The 19,945-nt window shown below is 36.0% G+C and overlaps 1 protein-coding gene across 5 annotated transcripts in view; it reads right to left on the bottom strand.

The window, feature by feature from the left end:
* The window catches only part of EDIL3 (EGF like repeats and discoidin domains 3), an 805,830-nt gene that overhangs the window by 208,223 nt on the left and 577,662 nt on the right, over nucleotides 1-19,945 (bottom strand). For 4 of the 5 annotated variants that reach the window (XM_045166535.1, XM_006072355.4, XM_044947328.2 and 1 more), the window contains one exon: nucleotides 12,306-12,419. The exons of the other annotated variant lie outside the window; for it this stretch is intronic. In XM_045166535.1, coding sequence (XP_045022470.1) covers nucleotides 12,306-12,419 — 114 coding nt within the window. The remainder of the gene's footprint in view (nucleotides 1-12,305; nucleotides 12,420-19,945) is intronic. 5 annotated transcript variants of the gene reach the window in all.

The raw sequence follows: 19,945 nt of genomic DNA, 5'->3' as shown, positions 1-19,945 counted from the left end.
AAAGCAACTATATATGTCAAATTCTAAATTGACTATAAAATAACTAAATAACTAAATGATTTAAAATTTTTACACAGATTATAATTGGTCTTAAGAAAATTGGAAAGGCCCTGGTTAAAAAGTAGATTGGATGCTTTCAACTTCAGACTGTAGTCCCTGGGCAGGAGGGATGTTCTTTAGTGTATCTCTTTTTTTGTCTTTTAAATATGGATTAATATCCATATCTAACTTCAAGTATATCACTTCTCTATAGGGTTAACAAACTTTCTGAACCTGCATTGTTGGTGAGAAGCAGCAATGCATTCAATAATAACTCTGCTGTTAAAACGCCTGTCAACACAATGACAAAAATGTGGCTTAACAGTATCATCTTCTGCTATTTTACTTATATGTTTTACACATGGAGCTAGAGAACCAAACTCAGAAGCATGGCTAGAAATGGACATTCAATGAAAATGGATCATTAGCAGCTTTCATTTACAAAAGCTTCATGAATATTATCTCAGAGGATAAAATATCTTTTGAAACCCGAAAGCCAGTAACTCAGGATTCTGAATCTTCTCTGCACTATGGATACTTTCATCAGTCTTGTGATGCCTAGAGGCCCTTCTCAGAATAATAATGCTTTTCAGTTCACGAAATGAAATAAACAGAAGCACAAAGTAATTATCAAAATATTTTAAAATGTGTGATATAATAACACGCGCGCTCATCTATTAACATGTTAAATAACAGAGGTGGTGGCAGGACCACTATAGTTTCTTATTAGTGAAAACTGCAAATGGTATTTTCAGTGATGTACAACAAGATAACGTGGTATGAAAATAACTGGGGTTTCTGTTAGTGACAAAGTCATTGGTGCTGCTAATGCAATGATTCATTGTTGTCTACATCTGTAATGGATGGAAATTCTAAGTTTCAGAGAGCTATTAGGAAAAAAGAAACATACAATTTTTGTTTCCTCATCAAAAAACACAGACACCCTGAATTCTAGCTATCCCTGAGGGTCCTGTAGCCTTGGTCAAAAACTTCCCATTAAGCACTTAAAGGGGCGGGGGCTAAGAGCATCCTTTATATAAATCTCTGTAGGAAAGTGCTCATGTTTTGTTATACTGAAAGCTATTAACAATGGTAGAATCGAGGAATAATTCTAATGGGAAAGGAAAAGGCATTATCAAGTTACTGCTGAGTGGAGATGAAGCAACATTTATATATGAAATAGCCAGGTTATGGATGTTCAAAAAAATTGTGTGTCTTCCTGAGTGTACCAAAAAATATAAATTGAATTTTATTTTGAACAAACTACCACAAATATCTTTGGATTTCTTGGAGCTAGGAGGCACGGTTTCAACTCTTTGGTGTTTTGTAGTTAGATAATAGTGCTGAGTATTTATAGGCTCCCTTATATAACTATAGTTCTATTCACTTTTCTTGTCAGAATAGTTTATTTTCTGTCCCTGCTCCTGTTTTCCTTGAATTTTAGTATTGAATTTACTGACTTTGCTCTGGCTCTACTTTTTATAGAACCATATTCCTCCAATTCAATTTATTTTTAAGTTGGATACTTTATGTGTCCATTCCCTTTAGAGCTCTAAAAAGAATGTGTATTATTGACCAGATAAAGCTATTAAAGTAACTATCATGAAACTTATTTTTAGGTCCTTGGCCACCTTAATGGCTCTTTGGGGTTTAAGATATGCTCAAAGTTGAGCATTCCATACCCTGGGAGGAGCAGTCTGTGGCTATTATTTCTTCCTCAACACCTGTTCCATATGGAAGAGGTGAAATCTGGCATTCTCTCTACCACCCACCACACTTATTTCAGGATTATTAATGATTACAGGATCTAAATTTTTTTCAAAAGTGTCTTTTCTTAGGTATTCATCTCCCTGACCAGCTCCTATTCTGGAAACATTATTTTCTTTGCCCTCTCTACATCTTTATTCTCTACTTCTCTGATGACTCTCTTTTTGTCCCTTTGCAGATAGAATAGCTTTATGTTAAAGTCTATGTTAGCAATCTTGTACTCTTTATTCTTTTTAATTTCTCCTTTGGCACTAATATTAAACCTTACCACTTCTCCATTCTCATCTGATTCTTGAATCTGAGTCTGTGTTACAAGTGATTCCTTGAGTTATCATTCACATTTTTATAACTGCCAGTCCTAGCTTACCATGATGTACCAGTTGCACCTACCATTCAGTATGACTATGCAGGAAAGAAATTTGTTGGAATCCTCTCCTTCAAGTGAAGAAAAATGCTTAGAAGATGAAACTCAAAACATATACGAGGCTTTTTGTGCTACATGCTGCTGGAAGGTATCACTTCCAAGGGTGCAGATGTAGCTAACAACTGCAGCCAGCGGCATGCCAGGGGTTGCTGTCCCGCCCAACTCAGCTCCATGGTTGCCAGTAAAATTTTATTGGTACTATTTGAAACCCTTTGGATTTCAGGAAATCCTGGAAAGCTTTGCACATTTGATAAAAGATTAGATATCATCTATGTTCTTTTCTTTCTCCTGAGAAAAGTGTCTCTGCTATTCAGTGAATTTGATTAAAAAAACAAACAAACAAACAGTGATTTATGCCTGTAATTTTCCCATAATGAAATAACCATTTCAGCCTCACTCCGATAATGAGACCCCAAATTTCACCTAAGCACCCCAAAATGCCATGGTACACATGTAAAGAATAATGACTAGCCCACAAATTACATCTGAACCATGTTTCAACTTGCAAGTCACAGAATGACTTCTTTTCTAGTAGTTTTCCTATAGGAGATTTTTGTCTATAGTGCCATATTTTATTTGAGTTCTTTTTTTTTTTTTTTCCCAAGGGTAAGGATGGGGTGATAATTGAAAAGATTGATGTTTAAGGTCTGAGAAAAATGTGGTATTTCTCAATCATATATTACAGTTTTAAATGCTACAAAGATGACATCACATTATCCTGTTCCCAAACTCTCTTGATCTCTGCATACTTTATCTGCCTTTTTTGAGATAGGGATATATTAGAATGAGTTTCAGTTTGGAGAATAAATGCAAAATTAATTTTGATCCCTGAACATATGCTATTAAGTGCATAATGGGAATGTTACATAATTTGAAAAACAATAAAGTCTTCTTGAATGTTTCAGTAATTATTTGTAATGAAATACAAAACTGTCAGGTAATGAGAATCTGATTCAATTTGTTAGATGTATTTAGTAAGTCCTAGGGGATCTATTTGAGCATTCTGCAGATATTTTTACATCTTTCTTTTATTCGATTATCACTTTAAGGTACAGCAGGTGAACTTTCAAAGTGTGACATCTCTGTACAAAATTGTTGGGCAACATTTGGAAAAATATACCCAGAGGCATCTGATTGAAAATGGAACTTCTGTGTCAGACACATAAAATCCAATTTTGTTTTGTCATTAAGTCAATTTTTTGTGTTTATTGTTGCAAAGACTTCATCCTGCAGTAATGTCGGAGTCATTTCTTCCCTTGAGGGCTATTGATATACTTGTACAGTATTCTGGATTTTTTTGTACTTATTGTCAGGTCTTTGTAAAGAATGTGAGAAACTAAGTTAAATAATTATCCATGTTCAAGTATTTATAGTTATGGTTATTTCCATTTATATCGCTATATATTTATGGGTAGATTTTAAATATTGTGTATCTTGGATTTAACAATAAACAATTAATCTTAAATATAAAACTTTCACCAACCCATAGTTACTTTTTATTTTTTTTTAATGTTCACAGAAGGTGAGAGCCTAAGGTAAGCTGTCCTTTTCCTGTCCTATTGGAGTTCTGAATTAATTCCTATTCTATGTATTCAAGGAAAGTAACCTTACGTTGATATTAGGCAATGATTTCAAAGGCAAAAAGCACTGCTAAAGCACCATTTCAAAATTCTAAAACAGAGCAAACTTTTTTAATCTTGAATAAAACTACATTTAGCATTAATGATTATTATTCTTTGCTCTTCTTTGATTTCTTGCTATACATACAAAAGCTAAAGTCTATTTTGTTGTTTTAAAAATCCCTTGTGGGCACACAAAATAGTTTGTGAGATGGATTATTATAATACTTAAATATTTTTTCCATCAGCTGGTCTTAACCCCGTATTGTCAAAGCTTAAAAGGCAAGTGATCATCCTAAAAACCTCATCAGATGATTAGTACACAGCAATCATAACTCATCCACTTAATATTTGTCTTCATATTAAACAAAGAGACTGTTTATCCTTGAACATATCGTCCTTCTTGTGAAATCCTCATTTCGACAGCCTGCCCTCTGTTTGGTATCTACTATTATGTTCCTCTGGCCTCAGTTCAAATGTCATTTCCTTAAACTTCCCCAAACAGAACAGGTGCTCCATCATGGTTCCCTCTTCATCCACAGTGCTCAGGATGTTTTGTAATCAGCTATTATGTAATTCTTGCTTTTCTCTCCCATTAATCTGCATACTCCACAAGAACAGGAACTGAATTTAACTGCTATTGTTGCTCCAGCTGTAGTGGGTGACTACTGCTGGATCTAGGTTGGCGAATGAATTAATTCATACATTTTCTGAAAATTCTGTACATAGTTAGGAAAAAAATCAATAAATATCTGTGGCTAGTTTATTTACTGAACACCTAGTTGAATACTTTCACTATAATACTCGACTTACACAATTTTCTTATTAAATTTATGTGTCTTAATTCTCATTTTCATTTCTTTATAAACACTTATTATTTTTAAAACTCTTTATTTTAATCAGAATCTCTTATAATTTGCCTTTGGATCTATGTAATATCTGGGTATAGCAGACTAGGAATTTAGTGTTATATAGGATAAAACTATAATCTCTGACCATCTATATTAGATAAGAAAATACTGAAATTATTTGCTCCACTGTTTCTGTTCACCATTCACTAAAATACCTGATCGAATAACAGCGGCATCTTAACAATAATTGCAAACAAAAAACCATAAAGAAATGAACTTTGCTATTTGTGGTTCAGAGTATGTTATGATGTCATATTTTTCAAAAACTAAAGCAACTCTTATCCCCCATAATGGTTTTGGTTGAATTAATAATATTTATTAAAAATTCTGCTAATTTCACTGCTGCTACTGCTAAGTTGCTTCAGTCGTGTCCGACTCTGTGCGACCCCATAGACGGCAGCCCACCAGGCTTCCCTGTCCCTGGGATTCTCCAGGCAAGAACACTGGAGTGGGTTGCCATTTTCTTCTCCAATGCATGCAAGTGAAGAGTGAAAGTGAAGGCAATGGCACCCCACTCCAGTACTCTTGCCTGGAAAATCCCATGGACGGAGGAGCCTGGTAGGCTGCAGTCTACGGGGTAGCTAAGAGTCGGACACGACTGAGCGACTTCACTTTCACTCTTCACTGCTAATGTCACTGGATTTCCTAAATTAATGTACTTGTAAAACATGGCCAGTCCAGGTTCGATGCACGATACTGGATGCTTGGGGCTGGTGCACTGGGAGGACCCAGAGGGAGGGTATGGGGAGGGAGAAGGGAGGAGCGTTCGGGATGGGGAGCACGGGTATACCTGTGGAGGATTCATTTTGATATTTGGCAAAACTAATACAATATTGTAAAGTTTAAAAATAAAATAAAATTAAAAAAAAAAGAAAAAGGGCGAAAAAAAAATAACATGGTATGCAATGCATTAAAAATCTGACTTCTATACATTTTGTTCTCAATACACACAGTCAATTGCTAAAGATAGGTAGTACTTTAAATTTTAAAAATTATAACAAGAAAAAGGGGACTAAACTAGCATTAACTTTTTTTTAAGTAATTCAAAATCGTTGTGTCTATTTATTTACACAATTATTTGCTTATCTACAACATGTATTGACCTATGTAGTTTACTAAATAGTTTATATATGCTCCTAATTTTAATCTAGTCATCAATTTAAACCAAAAAGTGCTATTCATTCTATTTATAGATGAAGAATCTGAGGCTCAGAAAGGTCAACTAATGCTATTCAGACATATAGTTATAAAGGTAACAAGCCAGAATCTAAACCTCAATTCTACAAAGAGAAAAAGTCAGAGTTTAAACCTCAATTCTATTTGAATTCAAAGCCTATGTTCCTTCCTCTTACTCTGCAGCCACTTGTCAAGGCCACTCAAGTGAGAGTGTTCTTAAAGTGTACTGTGTAGTAAACAGTGTTCCTTTCACCCGCCAAAGGGCAGGATTGATCATGCTTGGGAGGACAGGCTATGCAGATACAATAAGACCAGGATCTGAACTTTACTAGCCATGTGAACCTACACCAATTGTTTCATCTCTCAGGAGCTCAGTTTTTTCTGTAAAATGGAGCCAATGATAAACAGAATCTACAACAAAGAGTGTTAAGAGGATCAAATAAGTTGTTATTTAAAGTACTTAGAAGAGTGCTTGGCTCATAGTAAAATTAAAATCAACATTATCATATAACAATTGGTGACAAAATTTTAAGATAAGTTGACAGTTTTTATTTACAAGTTTGTCTTTCAAAAGCAATAATTGTTGAACATATAATAATGCAGATGACATTATTTACTTATCAAATGTTTTATTAATTTTAACAGCATAAGTCTTCACTTATAATTCAAGTGTACTTGGCAGCATACATTGATTTCAAAAGAAAAAACACATATATACATCTATCTAGCATATGTCTGTGTATTTGTAAATACTAGTTCATTTATAATGAAGGCTTAAAGAGTTACAGCTGCTCAAAAAATGAAGATACAGAAATATTAATCTATAGTTTTCAAACTCTATTCACATGTATCATCACCTTTTGCCCTTATTAGTTTATAGATGGAATTTCTAAAGTACTATAGAATTATCTAGATTATTTCACTAAATTAAAAAAAAAATACTGAATAATTTTGACTTTTAGAAACATCACTTTCTCCTCAGTTGAAGATTTTAGTTTTGATTTTTAATAAAATGCTCTGAAATCATCCAAGTCATAATACTTTCTGGAATAATAGTTTGGGGATGCTGTATTATAAGGGGTCCCTTGGTGACTATTTTAATTTCCAGAAATAGTATCAGTAATGGAAATGAATTTGAGTGCCATTCCTGAAGTTTAATTATGTGACATTTAAACACCCAGAAGGGAACTATATACAGCTACTGTCAGCCACATAAGCCCCCCAGATGAAAATAATAAAAGTTATTTTTAGATAGTTAACTAAAGTGCTACCAATTTCCATTGAATTTACTTTAAACATCATGTTCTGTTAATCCTACATGACAAAGCATATCTATTCTCCTGAGAACAGGTTTCTCATTCCAGTTCATCATCCTTGTCCTTTGAAGATGTTTATAAAAATGACCATGTGAACACTTGAACTTATTTAAAAGAAACAAGGGAATATAAATTAGAACTTAAATTGGAAGAATATCTGTAATACTGTAATAGGTATTAAGTGTATGCTCAGTCGCTTTAGTCAGGTCTGATTCTTTGAGATCCCATGGACTGTAGCCCGTCAGGCTCTTCTGTCCATGGGATTTTCCCAGCAAGAATTCTGGAGTGGGTTGCCATTTCCTCCTCCAGGGAATCTTCCCAAACCAGGGATCAAACTCAGGTCTCCTACAGCTCCTGCATTACAGGCGGGTTTTTCTTTCTTTCTTTTTTTTTTAAAAACCACTGAGCTGCCAGGGAAGCCCCATTAGGTGCTATGGGAACATCTTAAAAATTTTCACGTATCAATCAAAAGTAACTTCAATTAAAATAAAAATAATCAAAGTTAATCAAATGCCCTGTGGTATTAAAAAAAAGATAAAACTAAAAAATAATTGAGATCTTTCAAAGTCAATGAAAAGCTCTATGAATCATAACTGGAAATCTAAATTGAAATTATATAAATCAGATGTATAATTGCCTTAACTCACCCACAGATATTAGGAAATAATCAGTGTTAAAATTAGAAGTACATTCTTTGCCAAGTATTAAAACACTTGTTGTTAACATATGAACTAATTATATTGTTACAGAAAATGTTTAACAGGTGATTGATACACATAATAATTATTACCACATAATTAAGCATTATCTTATAATAGACCTAGATATAAATTTATTCCTTACAAACTAAAAGTACTTAATAGCTGTATTAATTAAAGATATACATTATGAAAAATAATTCACATAACAATTTAAAAAATAATATTAAACTCTCATCTCAACATAAATGCCTTGCCTTTAATTATTTAAATGAAAATGAATAATGAATGAATAAATGAATTTATACTTAGGTTTTTAAAATGCAGGATATCATTAATATTAAAAATATTTCATTTAATTACACTGAAAATCAGTCATAATAAATTGCTTAAAATTGAAGGTCTGGTAAAAATGAGGAAAAGGCAAATAAAAAGCTAAGGACTGAAAAAAAAATCTTTTGATGATAAGTATATAGATATCAAGATCAGTCTCTCTACACAGTGAGACATGCAACCTCCAAAATTAGCACTTTTATATTTTGATATAAGGCTTGCTAGTGGTAGTAGCAGCTGGTTAAGATCATAGTATCATATGACTGCTGATTATTTGAAATGAGTGAGAAGTAAATAAGTGATCTCAGATAAACTATCAAGATGCCTGCATGCAGAAATGGCCTAAAACGAGAAACTCTTATTTCAAGTTTATTTGCATACTGCTGCTGCTAAGTCACTTCAGATGTGTCCGACTCTGTTTGACCCCATAGACGGCAGCCCACCAAGCTCCCCCATCCCTGGGATTCTCCAGGCAAGAACACTGGAGTGGGTTGCCATTTCCTTCTCCAATGCATGAAAGTGAAAAGTGAAAGTGAAGTCGCTCAGTCGTGTCCGACTCTTAGCGACCCCATGGACTGTAGCCCACCAGGCTCCTCCATCCATGCATAACCCCATTGCAAAGTATACCAGATCTCAATAAACCCATCAGTACAATTAAGAAGGAAGTAGATATCTATCAACTATACTTCAATATAAAATCAAAATTTTAAAAAGGCAGAAGTGGTACAAGTGAGGCAAATGTAAGTGCAGGAGCCCCAGTGAGATGGAAGACAATTTGAATGTGAACACAAGGACAACAGCTTTTTGGTATGGATGCCCTCTAACCTCTTCCTCCCCCACCCCCTCACCCCCACACCCCTACCCCAGCTCCCTGCCCTGCCAAGCACTTAATCTCCATCATTCTCTCTTCCCTCTCTCACATGAAATATCTGCTGAAACAAATGGCTTGTCTCCCATTATTGCAGGTATAAACTGACCTTGTGGCAGTCCTACAGGACAGCATACAAAGACTGAAGAAAGTTTATCAATCTTAACTTCAGAGTGGACGTGAGCAAATTGGTTACAATCTCTGTAATGTCAACTCTCAAGATCCTAAACTCAATCAACTGGGAGCTGGCACTAGCTGTAACCTGCAGGTACTTCTATATGCCGTGTAGTCAGGGGATGGTCTAAGTTTTCAGTGTGTAGCACTAAATCATCACTGTGGCAAGGTGCACTTTCTTACTCTGGATTTTCTAAACATTATAAAAAGCCACACAAAAAAGCAAAACCATATATCCTCAGCAACAAAGACAATGGGAAGAATCAGAATCCTTATTACATATTCTTATAAATCAATGCTATAAAAACAAATACCCCAAGAGGAACATATTTTACAGTGTACCTTACGTGACCCTTTTTGATCCCTGTCAAGGCACAGAGATGAAGAAGGGAACAGCAGAATGTCAGAGAATATGATAGATAATGGGAGGCACCTCACTATCACATTCATGTCAGAGCAGTCTGGATTTACATATAGATATTATATAGAGACAAAACCAAGTCAAAGAAAAACAAAATTTTGTTAAATACAGTAGCAAAAACTAATTGGAAGACGCTAGATGCAAGCTGGGGGAAATTAAGCTCGAAGCCTATTTTGATACATCCTTCTTAATCTATCAGGTCTCTTTCTTTTCAAGGATACTTTCACATGTGGTGACTTCAGTAAAATTGCTAATGGAGAGATGCACAAGCTTTAGTCATCAGTTTCACTTTCTAGCTCACATCCTTCCATTTTCAATGGGTGGAGGTGACGGAATTCCACCTGAGCTATTTCAAATTGTAGTGTGGAAGAAGACTCTTGAGAGTCCCTTGAAGAGTAAGGAGATCAAACCAGTCAGTTCTAAAGGAAATCAACCCTGAATATTCATTGGAAGGACCGATGATGAAGCTCCAATACTTTGGCCACCTGATGGGAAGATCTGACTCATTAAAAAACACCCTGATGCTGGGAAATACTGAGGGCAAGAGGAGAAGAGGGTGACAGAGGACGATATGATTGGATGTCATTAGTGACTCAACGGACTGAGTTGGAGCAAACTCCGGGAGACAGGGAAGGACAGGGAAGCCTGGTGTGCTATATACTTCATGGGACAAACAGTCCGACACGACTTAGTTACTGAACAACAATAACAGGCAACCAACTGGCTGTCTAGTTGCTCCTTGATCAATACAGGTGGCAAAGGCTCACTAGGCAGTATATTCAGGTCCCAGGAACCAAAGGTTCATGCAAGAGCTGGGCCTGGGTGGGCCAAGGACTACCTGAAACTGAATTTAACTTAGTGGGAGGTGAGTTAAACTCTTTGTAGGAAGGTTGCTAGGTTAGTTGACTGGACGGCTATGGTTTATTCAGAATAATCTGCTTACTCAGACTCTCATTTCCTTCCATTCATCCATGCTTGAGCCTCCCTTTATTAACTTGTTCTCTGTGTCCTTCTCCAATTATTTTCATTTTTTAACTAGCTTTATTTATTTATGACTGTGCTTAGTCCTCACTGCTGTGCAGGCTTTTCTCTTAGTTGGCTTCACAGCCTGTGGGATCTTCCCGAATCAGGGATTGAACCAGTGTCTCCTGCATTGTCAGGTGGATTCTTTACCACTGAGCTCCCAGAGAAGCACCCTCCAATTATTTTCAAGCTTAGAAAAATTTTGCTCAATCTCAAGTATTTCTTTGATATTAACAAGTTCATGATTTTCATGAAGATTTTCAGGACTAGGGTGATGAGAATCCCCAGATCATTTTGTCTAAATACATAACCCAAATTAATTCTTCAATAATTTTCCTTGTTTTATTTTATAAATTACCATTGTCAAAGGGGAATAAAGAGAGGGAAAGTGAGAAATAAAATTGTTACTCTGGCTAAAGAGAAAGAGAAGAGAAAGAGGGAGAGAGGGATGGAGTGAGTGAGTGTGTGTGTGCGTATGTGTGTGTATAAGAGAGAACAGAGGTGAAGGTGCTTTCAAGTTTACCATGTTCATCTCTATCCACAGAGACATCTTGATTTAGAGAAAAATATACAGAATTTGGAATCTTAAGACCTGATTCTAGATTCCTTCCAGTTGTGCTTTTGGCACTAACTTTGAGAGCCTGGGAAAACCACAAAGCCCACGTGTCTTAGTTTCCAATTCTGATTTCTCATCTGCATTTGCATCCTGAACTTGCATAATGTTACAATGCTCTAACATCATTATATACATCAAAGCCATAGCACTATGAAGTTCTATAAATGTCCAACAACTAATAAACTACACCACTACTGTTCTCATTAACAAGTATGTGTGCCCAATTCTGGTCTCCTTCCACCAACTATAATCCTGTTATTACCTCTCCCTACTTTTTGTTTGTTTGTTTTTGGAAAGGTGGGGTGCTCTGTGCTTCATGGTAAACACTTTAGGCAAATTATTGTCCTATAATTTGATCCATCACTTCAAGACCTTATGGACTTAGGCTTCCAAGAAGACAAATAAATGGCCTATCTTACTAATAGATAGGCCAGCTTAACATGAATCCTCATTAATCTCTACCTTTTATTTGTGACCAGGTTCTCTGTTTACAATGCTCTGAATTCATTGTTTGAACCAGAATAACCAGCCTGGGAGGAAGTTAGGTCCTATATATACTCAAAAGCCAAAATGAGGCTCATAAAAGTGATGCACTTGTGTCTTTAAGGAACTGCTGAGCTCCTTTGAGGTCACAAGGTATCCACTATCCCTACCACTCGTATCCCTATCATGCTCCGAGACCCATCCAGGAGTATATATGTACACTAACAACATGTGATTGTTGTTATCATATTTGATAACAACAAATATCAATTGTTGTTATCATATTTGATAACAACAAATATGAAATTCACATATCAATATATTATAAACCCCAGAAGCAATTACTGATTTTGACCCGAATTCCATAATAAGTGAAAGTGATGCAAACAGAGGATATATATACATATAGAGATATTCACATATATGTGAATACTTACTGTACTGACAATTTCTTCCCATGAATTCCCCTGGGCACTCACAGGAATAGTTAGCAACAAGGTCTGTACATATCCCACCATTTTTGCAGGGCTCAGCTTCACATTCATTTATATCTGAGGAAAATAGGAAGAAGAGAGAAAGAGAATTATTGGTGAAAAAAGATAGATTTTTAGAAGGTTTTAGGCATTTCAAATAAGAGAAGGTCTAAATAATGTCATGTGCATATGTCTTGTCAATAATATAAATGGTGCTTACAATAGACAATTTATTAACAATCAAACTAAGTCAAGTTCAAATGGAATTGAGAATCCAAATCCAACACAACTAAAACACTCTCTAATCCTGAAAATAAACATGACTAGTTGGGGAAATATTCAGTGTGTCCTTAAAATTAAATCAAACAAAATAACCCTGATTGAGAAATGAATTGGTATCACTTACAAGATCTAGACACCTCCCCAGCAGCAACCACTGCCAATTAACACTGTCTCATTTCATCTTAATTCATTAAAATTCTAACTGACAGAGATGTTTTTGTTTCTAAATAGTTCACCTTTGATGAATGCAATGAGAAGCAAATTAGAGTTAATAGCTAAAGCTTGTTACATGCAAAGTATAATAAATGTAAATGACGATCATTTCCTAATTTCATTCAAGGGTTTCTAAAGTTAGGGTGACTAAAGGGATTTACCTTTGATATACTATTATTATACCTGATGAAAAATCATATGATATATAAAACATTCAGCAAATTATACTAAATTCCATGCTAATTTTGGATAACAGGGACAATAAATGGGATTTTGAACTAAAAAAAAAAAAAAAGGAATAATGATGAACTCAGTGAAGTATCAATCACCAATATTTGCACATCATTTCCTCTAAGCACAGCCCCGAGTTTGGCTCTGTGGGAACTAGTAAAGTAAATGGAGGATGTACACGGATCTGACTGCTTTCCTTCTATCATCTGTTTCAATTGAACACCTGCTCTGCTCCTGTCCCCACAACCGCCTCTTAAATACCTAAATGCTCTTCCTTAGGAATCGTCTTTCTGTGGGCCTTTCCCTCTCACAGTCAATCCGTGAACTTTACAAATGCAGGACCTGTCCCAGTACTGTTCTCTGTACCCCCCAAAATGCCACACACTCTATCTAGAAGATCACTAGTGCCCAGTAAATATTGCTTGATCAAATATCTAACAAAATAGTGGTGCAATCTGAAGAAAATTATTTCAGACGTGTAATATGCCTTCTGATAAACATATCAAAAGCTATCTTAAAGTTCTGGGTTTTCATGGTGCTTAAAACAATATGATCATTAAATTACCCTCTCAATATTAAACAAGAACAAAATATTAGAAAACTTCTAGTTTTCCTTTTCCTTTAACATCTTTCTTATAAACAGGATCTCCTGCTGGAAGCAGATTCGTTCACCCTCTCATTCTCAGGTTATGGCAAAGTTTGGTCTAAATTTCTTTAGGCAGGTGACTGCTTTATAAAAGATTTCTTGTCCTTTTTGGTTTCTGGTCAACTGCTACATCTTGAGGGTGGAGATAATCCATGACTGTTCAGAAATAATCTAAATCATTTAAACCATGCCAGAGTGTTCAATCACGTCTGACTCTTTGCTAGTTCAAGGACTGTAGAGCACCAGGCTCCCATGTCCATGGGATTCTTCAGACAAGAATACTGGAGTGGGTTGCCATTTCCTACTCCAGAGGATCTTCCCAACCCAGGGTGGCAGGAGGAGTTTTTACCACCTGAGCCACCTGGGAATCCCATTTTAAGCAAATATTAACATCAAATAATAGGATTAAATCAGAATCTGATCATTCTAAGAAACAGCTGTGTACTATAAAATATAATAGACTCAAATTTTTGACATTAAAACTTCCATGAGAGGAAGAAGGAAGAAAGGAAAGTACTAAAGGAAGAATATGTCATTCATTCATTTTCTCACCTGATGAAATATTTAGCTCTTTTTTCCCCTCAAAAATTCATCTAGTCTTTATTTATATGGGATGAATGTGAAACATATTTTCATTAAATTTTGAAACTGGCACAGAAATCACTGTGTTATTTATTTTCTTACCTGCTCAGTACAAGGTAGGGGCAATAACTGGCTACTTTGGAACATGCCTAATGTATCTTTGCCTGCATCATATCTATGGCAATTTGTTTTAGGTGAGGTATGTCAGTGGCCGATAAAAAGTTAAATCATCAGGTCTTAAAGAATACATTGCCTTATTTTGTAAAGTTAGACATAAAAAAGTATTCTTATTATATATATGTACATATATCTATGTGTGTGTGTGTGTGTGTATGTATGTATGTGTATGTGTGTGTGTATATATATATATATATATATATATACACTGAAGTGATACTGAGTATTAATATCTGAAAAAGACCACATAAGGGGAATAAAATTTGATCTTGGACTTGAGGGGAAGTTTCAGTTAGGATTAATAAAAACAGGATGAAGATGGCATTGTATGAACATTGCCGAGCAGGGATCCAGAATGAGTCACCACTTTGAAGAGGAGTGTTCATGGTGTGATGGTGTGTTCAAGCACACAAACAGCAGTTTGTCTGGAGCAGAGAGTGGGAAGGAGGGTGCTAGAAACCAAGTATGGAATGTAGGTAGGGGCCAGATTACCATGAATGCCCAGTGTCAACTAAGGGAGACAGGCTTTCTCTTTGGCACTGAAGACGTGGAACTGGCTGAGAAGGTAGCTTCTCTGTACCCTGGTTTCCTAGAAAGACCTAGAAAAGCCACATGTGTAATAGACTTAAGAAATGAATGCAGGAAGGCTGTATAGGGACCCACCCAGGATTTGAAGCTAAGGGATATAACATACATTTTAATTCTCATGTAAGAGAATTGCCTTACCTGAGCATTTCTCATTTCAATATTGACCTATATTACAAGTAAAATCAAACTCAGCTCTTGAGGCTTTGAAATGTTAACAGAAGGAAGTCTTCACAGCTGATGATATGCGGCCAATCAAGAGTTATTATATATACTTTTAGGATATGTATGCACCATTTTTCTTTGCTTCCTCATTTCTTCTATGTTTTTAAACAATAAGTAGTCCTTTACACAGGAGAATGTGAATTTAACTGAGATTAATCAACCTTTGAATTTCTATGTACTTGTTCATCAGACTGGGTCTACAATCACCAACAATGAGGTTAAAATTAACAATATTTGTTTCTAAAAATACAGTTACACCTTTACCCAGGGGTTGCTTTTGAACTGTGGTATTGGAGAAGACTCTTGAGAGTCCTCTGGACTGCAAGGAGATCCAAGCAGTCCATTCTGAAGGAGATCAGCCCTGGGTGTTCTTTGGAAGGAATGATGCTAAAGCTGAAGCTCCAGTACTCTGGCCACCTCATGCGAAGAGTTGACTCATTGGAAAACACCCTGATGCTGGGAGGGATTGGGGGCAGGAGGAGAAGGGGACGACAGAGGATGAGATGGCTGGATGGCATCACTGACTCGATGGACGTGAGTTTGAGTGAACTCCAGGAGATGGTGATGGACAGGGAGGCCTGACATGCTGCAATTCATGGGGTCGCAAAGAGTTGGACACGACTGAGTGACTGAACTGAACTGACCTGAACTTGAGGTGGAATGAACTGAAATTGCATTTGCTGAAGAGAAAATGCTTTCTAGCCATTATTCAGTTTGTGATAGATAAAAATAACTACCTTAATGTAAATTCGTAAAATTAAAAACACTATATTGAATTTCATACTTTAATAAAGTAGCAAAATAAGTAAAACATTTCTATGTACACACCTAGTAACATGTAGGCTCAGATAACAGATACAAATTACACAGGAGCTTTTATATATCAATATAATGTAAGAGTTCTTACAGCGGTGAAGGCTATTTGCACAGTGATTAACACTGAAAGCAATCTAAATGGAAACAGACCTCAATTTGGATAAATCATGTTTAATTAAAGACTGGATATAAATGTTCACAGAATATAATGTAATGAAATGAAAGTTAAAGTCCTTTGTAATAAATCACGTACATCTCTCTTTGTCATAGATCATGCCATTACCATTTCCAGAAAAATGTCCTCATATCTTGGGCTCCAAAATCACTGTGGACCGTGACTGCAAGCATGATATTAAAAGATGCTTGCTGCTTGGGAGGAAAGCTATGACAAACTTAGACAGTGTATTTAAAAGCAGAGACATCATTTTGCTGACAAAGGTCCATATAGTCAAAGCTATGGTTTTTCTAGCTGTCAGGTCTGGATGTGAGAGTTGGACCATAAAGAAGGCTGAGCACCAAGAATTGATGCTTCTGAATTGTGGTGTTGGAGAAGACTCTTGAGAGTCCCTTGGACAGCAAAGAGATCAAACCAGTCAATCCTGAAGGAAATCAGTCCTGAATATTCATTGGAAGGACTGATGCTGAAGCTGAAACTCCAATACTTTGGCCACCTGACAGACAGAACGGACTCATTTGAAAAGACTAAATATTCATTGGGAGGACTGATGTTGAAGTTGAACCTCCAATGCTTCAGCCACCTGATGGAAGAGCTGATTCATTGGAAAAGACTCCGATGCTGGGAAAGACTGAAGGCAAAAAGGGGCAGAGGCAGAAGATGAGATGGAGATGGCACCACAGACTCAATGGACATGAATTTGAGCAAACCCCAGGAGACAAAAAAGGACAGGAAAGCCTGGCCTGCTGCAGTCCATGGGGTCGCAAAGAGTCAGATATGACTTAGCAACTGAACAACAATGAATTTCAAATACATTGAGAATTTCTAAAGTATTTTATAACTAAGAAAATTTTGATACAGCAATTCTATATAAAAATAGGAATTTCTATATTTGGTTATTGTTATAGTTCATTTATAATGATTACTTTTTGAGTTTTTTAGTTCTATGACTGCTTCCCTGAGAATTGTTTTTAAAAGTAGCATCATTCAAAGCTAGATTTTATAACAACACATCTAGCTGAATCCTGATTTCTCACTGAAAACATTAAACTTTGCTGCCTACTCTCTAGCTGACTGAAGGACAGTGGAAAGAGTTGAGCACAAATTCCCAGATATAAACTCATGGTGCATGTGTGTGAAGAAATTAAAAAGCAAAGCAAAGGAAGGAAGGGGAGAAATAGATGAGAGAGTAGATAGTTGATCACAACAGCAGGCCTATCTTTGAAACAAAAAGTACTCTTCAAGGGTTTCCAGACCCCTTTTCTGTTGTAAATACAGAAACTCATTAGTATTATATGTATAACTTAGTTTCTTTATCTTTACCATTATTTTGCCCTTAGCCCACCTTACACAGATTTGGAAAGGTATGCTGCAGTCTTTCCTCTTAGGCTTGGCTTTTTGCTAACAGAAATAATGTAAACCCATGCATTCTCTGGCGGTGTCACTGTAAAGAAGTCTAGTAATTGCAAAACACATAAATTCATTGTGATCATTCTGAGTACTCATGAACTTGCACACATCTGCATCATGAGAAGTGCTCAGTTACTTCGAGTTTTTTTTTTTCTTGATCTTTGTTAGACCCATCACTGTGCAAAATATAGCCCCAAGCCCATGAAACTGACTTCAAAGTAGTAGGTTAGCACAGAGTTTTTAAAATCAAAATTATATTGGATTGGTCACAAAGTTCATTTGGGCTTTTCCATAATTTACAGAAAAACCCAAATTAACTTTTTGGCCAACCCAATATTTGCTAGTTCCTTTATCTGTGTCTTCAAAGAACAATGACTTCTCTGGGCATGAGTCTTGCTACAGAAATGCTGCTGCTTCTTCTCAGATAATTATATTTAAATAATCTGTAATCCCATTCTTCGTTATAGACTTCACCAACTGGCCAGAGATGAAATGGAGATTTCTGAAGTCTAATTTGCTAGGATGTCCAGTGGAAACTTTCAAAATGAATTGACTAAATAGTTAATTAATTAATTAGTTTTCAAACTGGCTCCCATTTGCAACATGCAGAATAGAAATGACTGCACGTTGCACTCGTGGGCCATCGGAGTGCCAGCTTACCCTTGCTTCTCTCCAGAGCTCCCGAGGTGGGCACCATCTAGCCCCAGTCATTCAACTACATTTACTTTGCCAACTCGGCCTGGAATATTTTCAATACTGACCATCATTTAGACTAGGACATCCGCTCCTTTTTAGGACAGAAATCCATGTAACCTCCTCTTGAGTGGAGGAAAAAAGACAACTTAATTCACTCGGGAAATGACCTCCTTTTGATCCCCAAGTGTATTCAGGTCCCATGAGCATTAAGAAAGCGCAACTGATCGTCAGGCTGAGCACCCTCATTTTGATATATTAAAAGGATACCATAATTAAGCCCTTTTTTTCCTTCTCAAAGACATAATTCCTTGGCTCCCTTACTCCCTTCCCTCAGGTTGTCTTTTTTCCTGCAATATTGTTATTGACTGTTAATTAGCCAGCAAGAGCTTATTTTCAAGAGTCTGCTCTTTTTGATCCTTAACAACCTATCTTCCCCGGGCTCCCCATTAGCGATTAAATAGTCTCCAGACCTCCTGTGAGTGACTGTCTTTTAAAATTTGACCTTTTATTTTTTTCTTATCTAAAGACTATGGTTATTCAATTTCTTTTTTAAGGCTGAATAAATTATGATGGATTTCTAGGAATTCTGTCCTCCCACTCAGATACTGAATTTAATTAAGTCATAATCCGAATAATCTATAGGACTCCCCAATCATTTCTGGGACAAGACAGTATATTTTTAATTATGTGTGGTTGAATGCTGTTTTGATCCAGCCTTTTGCTATATTGCTAGCAATTCCTTTTAAAATAGCAAATTAAAATGAGCCTTCTTCAATCAGAACATATCACACACAAACCTTTTATAATAATTTACTGATAACTTTCATTACCAAGAACAACAGTGTAAAAAAATATCCAAGAGGTATTTACCCATCACCACTTACTATTAAAGATAGTATTCTATGCTTATCTGTATGGCATCCTGAAACTTATTTTGGGACCTCAATTTTGATGCAAAAACCTCTGCTACTGGTAACCAGGTAGAGCCCAATTCTCTAGAATGTTTCCATATAAAATTATTTCAGTAAGGCTTTATTTGTCTTAATCAGATATTTGGCCAACAAGATAAGACAGCCATTCTAAGATACTTATAAAGCCAAAACCAGGGAATATGGAAGAAGGGTTGAGGGAGGGGTAATCAAGAGGGTGGTACAACTCAAATATTAGAGGCCTTGAAGAAATTCATTTAAAAAGCTATATGAAAAACACAGTAGATGCCAAAATGAACCAATGTCTCTGGTAAAATTTTTTTACCAAAGAGCAAACCATTGCAAAGAATATTACCTTGGGGACATGTGGCATAGTAAGCTGACCTGCAATAAATATTTGCTGATTGGTAAGAAAGAACTGAGAATATCAGAGACCTGGGGAATCTCCATGTGTACTAGGACAATGAGTTCCTTGGTTGGGGCAGATGTATCAGCTTATTTCTAAAGGGGTTCTATCAGGGAAAATGGATTTAGAGCAATGCTTCCTTTAAAAGTTAGAACTTTAAAATATACCAGATACAAAGCCACCCCACTAAAGATTCTAATTTAAATAGACTTGAGTGGAATGAAGGCATAT

Source organism: Bubalus bubalis, chromosome 9 (genome assembly GCF_019923935.1).
Source record: "Bubalus bubalis isolate 160015118507 breed Murrah chromosome 9, NDDB_SH_1, whole genome shotgun sequence".
Lineage (NCBI taxonomy): Eukaryota > Metazoa > Chordata > Mammalia > Artiodactyla > Bovidae > Bubalus > Bubalus bubalis.
The sequence above is the reverse complement of the archived record's forward strand: the minus strand, read 5'-3'. Positions and strand labels throughout refer to the sequence as shown.